Source organism: Elephantulus edwardii, unplaced genomic scaffold, assembly GCF_000299155.1.
Source record: "Elephantulus edwardii isolate Elephantulus edwardi_28Jun2011 unplaced genomic scaffold, EleEdw1.0 scaffold00242, whole genome shotgun sequence".
NCBI lineage: Eukaryota > Metazoa > Chordata > Mammalia > Macroscelidea > Macroscelididae > Elephantulus > Elephantulus edwardii.
The window spans coordinates 3296384-3299721 of record NW_006399992.1 but is presented as its reverse complement, the minus strand read 5'-3'; the positions used below and the strand labels follow the sequence as shown (position 1 = coordinate 3299721).

Here is a 3338-nt window from a genome sequence, read left to right as displayed (position 1 = left end):
GAAACTGAGGAGAACCTGAAGAATTGATGCCTTCATATTGTGTTGCTGGAGAAGAGTCTTCAACATACCATGGACTGCCAAGAAAAAAAAATAAGTCTGTCTTGAAGGGAGTGAAATCAAGTTTCTCCTTGGAGGCTAGGATTTTGAAGCTCCATCTCACATACTTTGGCATGTGGCCAAGAGAGACTGGTCCTTCAAGAAGGACACCATGCTTGGAAAGGTGCAAGGACAGTGCAGGGGAGGAAGACCCTGGATGAGATGGATTGATACAATAACTGGGGTAATGGGGGTGGGTGTGTAGGAGTGAGTGAGACTGTCGCAGGACGGGGAATGGTTCAGAGCTTCTGTACCTGAGGTTGCTATGGGGCATAGACAATTCGACAGCTCGTAACAACAACAGTGCCAAGAATATTGATTGTAGAGCCAAGCAAGTTGTAATTGTTAATAACCTCAATCTCTTCTCTGTCTATCATGGTACTAGACTGATAGGCAACATAATTGTTAGAAAAAAGATTAAGGCTGTCAGTGACTTGATCTTACTTGGATCTACAAACAGTGTGCTTGGTACCAGCAGTCAGGAGATCAGGAGACTTACCATATTAGGAAAGTCTGTAGTTAATGAACCTCCTGAAATATTGAGGAGAAATGATGCCAGTTTGAGGACTAACATGCACTTGATTCAGGTCATGGTCTCTTCAATCACTAGCTATGCATCTGAGAGCTGTACAGTGAATAAGGATGATAGAAGAAGAATTGATGCCTTTGAACTGTGGTGTTGAAGAAGAACACTTGAGATCATGGACTGACAAAATAATAAACTGTTATGTCTTGGAGAATGTGCAGCCAGCATGTTTCTTGAAGGCAAAGGTGATGAAACCTTGTCTCTCATACTTTGAGCATGTTGCTAGGAGAGTTTATTTCTTATAGAGGGACATCCTGCTTGGGAAAGTGGAGGGACAGTGAAAGAGAGGAAGACCCTTAACCATGTCCAGTGACACAGGGACTGCAGCAATGGCTTTGAGGGTATCAGAGATTGTGAAGCAGGCACAGGATAGAACAAGGTTCAGATCTGGTGTTCATATGATTACTGAATCATACTCAACTCAATGGTACCTAACAACAATATAATTTGTTAAAGTTATATTTAATTACTATTAGATGAATAAATATTTCTCTTTTACTGTTCCTCTAGTTGACTTCATTTTCTCTCAAACATTTTATTGACTTCAAGTGTTACTTTAGTTATCTGTTGCTATTATTGTACTTTAGTTATTTATTGCTATTATTTAAAAATGGTGACATCAGGGTTGAGGGAAGACAAAAGGAGGGGAGGAATGATGTGTATTGCATGGAAACAGATGAGGGAGGGAACTGTTTAAAAGGGATATATGAATGGGTATTCTTGTCATTACAGAAGTCCAGAGTGAAGGCTGCATAGTGGAGTGGACTTGGGGGGAGGGATTGCATAACAATGAGTTTTTCTTTTACTTTTCAAGGAGAAGATTGAATTGAGGGAGGGGGAAAGGGGTGGACAGGGAGAAAAATACAACAATGAGTGACTGGAAACCCTAAGTCTCTGTAAACTTTCATTAAAATTAATTAAAAGAAAATGGTGGTTTTAACCTCTTTCTACTTCACAATTTTCATGGCTTAAGAATTTAGTAACAGAAAAAAAAAAGAATTTAGTAACAGATAATTCTAGCTTAATGTCTCTTAGGAGAATGCTTGATGATGTTGAGATCTCACATGGTAGTAAAAGCAAAATGTTGGTAAGGCTAATCACATGAAGACTTGACAGAACAAGAATGTGCTTTCAGGGTGGCTTATTTACCTTGGCTGGCAGATTGGTACTGTTGACATCAGACTTTAGTATCTCTCTATATGGACCTCTTTATAGAGTTCTTTGAATATTTGCCTGAGAGAGTGTTAGTTCCCCTTGGCGTAGGCAATGCAAGAGACCATGTGGAATTGAAAATATCTTCTGTTAGCCTAAATATGAAAGCTACATACCTGCGTTTTCCACAGTATTCTTCTAGTTATACAAATTATTCCTGAACCAATATCAGCTCAACTAAGTCCATTGCCATTGGTTTGGAATTGATTAATAGCTGATTCTCTAGTGGTTTTTCAAGTGCTGTAAATTAGAGGGGTGGGGCGTTATTGCCCATCTTTTCCTTTCAGAGCAGCTGGTGAGTTCAAACCACTGGCAGCTTCTTAACAACTAGGTCACCAAAACTTCCTGATAAATTTAGAAGGCCACATTATAGTAGAATTGCTAGCTTTTCTTGGTTGAATCCCCCTTAATCGATGGGACCAATTTTATGCTAACTTTTTTACAGTCTAAACACTGCTTCAAGGAAATAAAACAAAAAAACCCCACAACCAAACAAAACAATAACAAGAACAAAAAAACCCCAACAAAAACCCACAAAACTAACCCATGGATTTTGCTTGGTTTTTTCGTTTTTCAGATTATTTAAAATATCTGACAGTATACATGAGAATGCAAATTTGAATTTTCACATTGATGCAATGAACACTATCCAAACATCAGTGAACAAAGGGAAATCATGGAACATTAATAATGGGAAACAGGCACAACAGTTTTCAGACATTGACCTACTTACAGCAAATAATGCTTTTTCTGCATCTGAAACCAGAGAAGGAATATTTGGAGCACCTTCTTTTCCAGTTACATCCCACAGTCATGACGCTCAAGGTAATCACCTTTTTAAAGTTAATTTTGAAAAGTACAAATTAATCTACATTTCTTAAGACAAAATATAAAAATACAGTAATTTTGAGTGGGTTATCTTTTTAGTTTTTGATGTCTGCATACCTTTATTATTTAAACTCTATTGTTTTTAAAAAATGAGTTCTTAATAAAAAAAATAGTGGACTTGTGCTGAAATAGGTTTTATGGAAAAGATGGGTTTTTATCCATGGTTGTGTTATGTGCCGTCGAGTCGCTTGAAACTCATAGCGACCCTATGTACAACAGAACTAAACTCTGCTCTGTCCTGTGCCAATCACACTATCTCTGACATTCCCATCTCGATTATCCCAGTCACTGAATCAATCTACCTCATAGAGGGCCTTCCCTTCCTGCGCTGTCCCTCCACCCTCACAAGCATGATGTCCTCCTCCAAGGACCAGTCTCTCCTCACAACATGTCCAAAGTATGTTAGATGGAGCCTCAGAATCCTTGCCTCCAGGGAGCCACCTGGTTTAACCCTTTCCAGAACAAATCTGTTTGTTTTCCTCGCAGCCCATGGTATTCTCAGTACTCTTCTCCAGAACCACAGCTCAAAGGCATCAATTCTCCTTCTATCCTCCTT

The 3338-nt window shown here is 38.9% G+C and overlaps 1 protein-coding gene across 1 annotated transcript in view; it reads left to right on the top strand.

Moving 5' to 3' along the window:
- HFM1 (HFM1, ATP-dependent DNA helicase homolog (S. cerevisiae)) overlaps positions 1–3338 on the top strand; it is a 180285-nt gene that overhangs the window by 22575 nt on the left and 154372 nt on the right. The window contains 1 exon segment of the mRNA XM_006898967.1: positions 2472–2719. Coding sequence (XP_006899029.1) covers positions 2472–2719 — 248 coding nt within the window.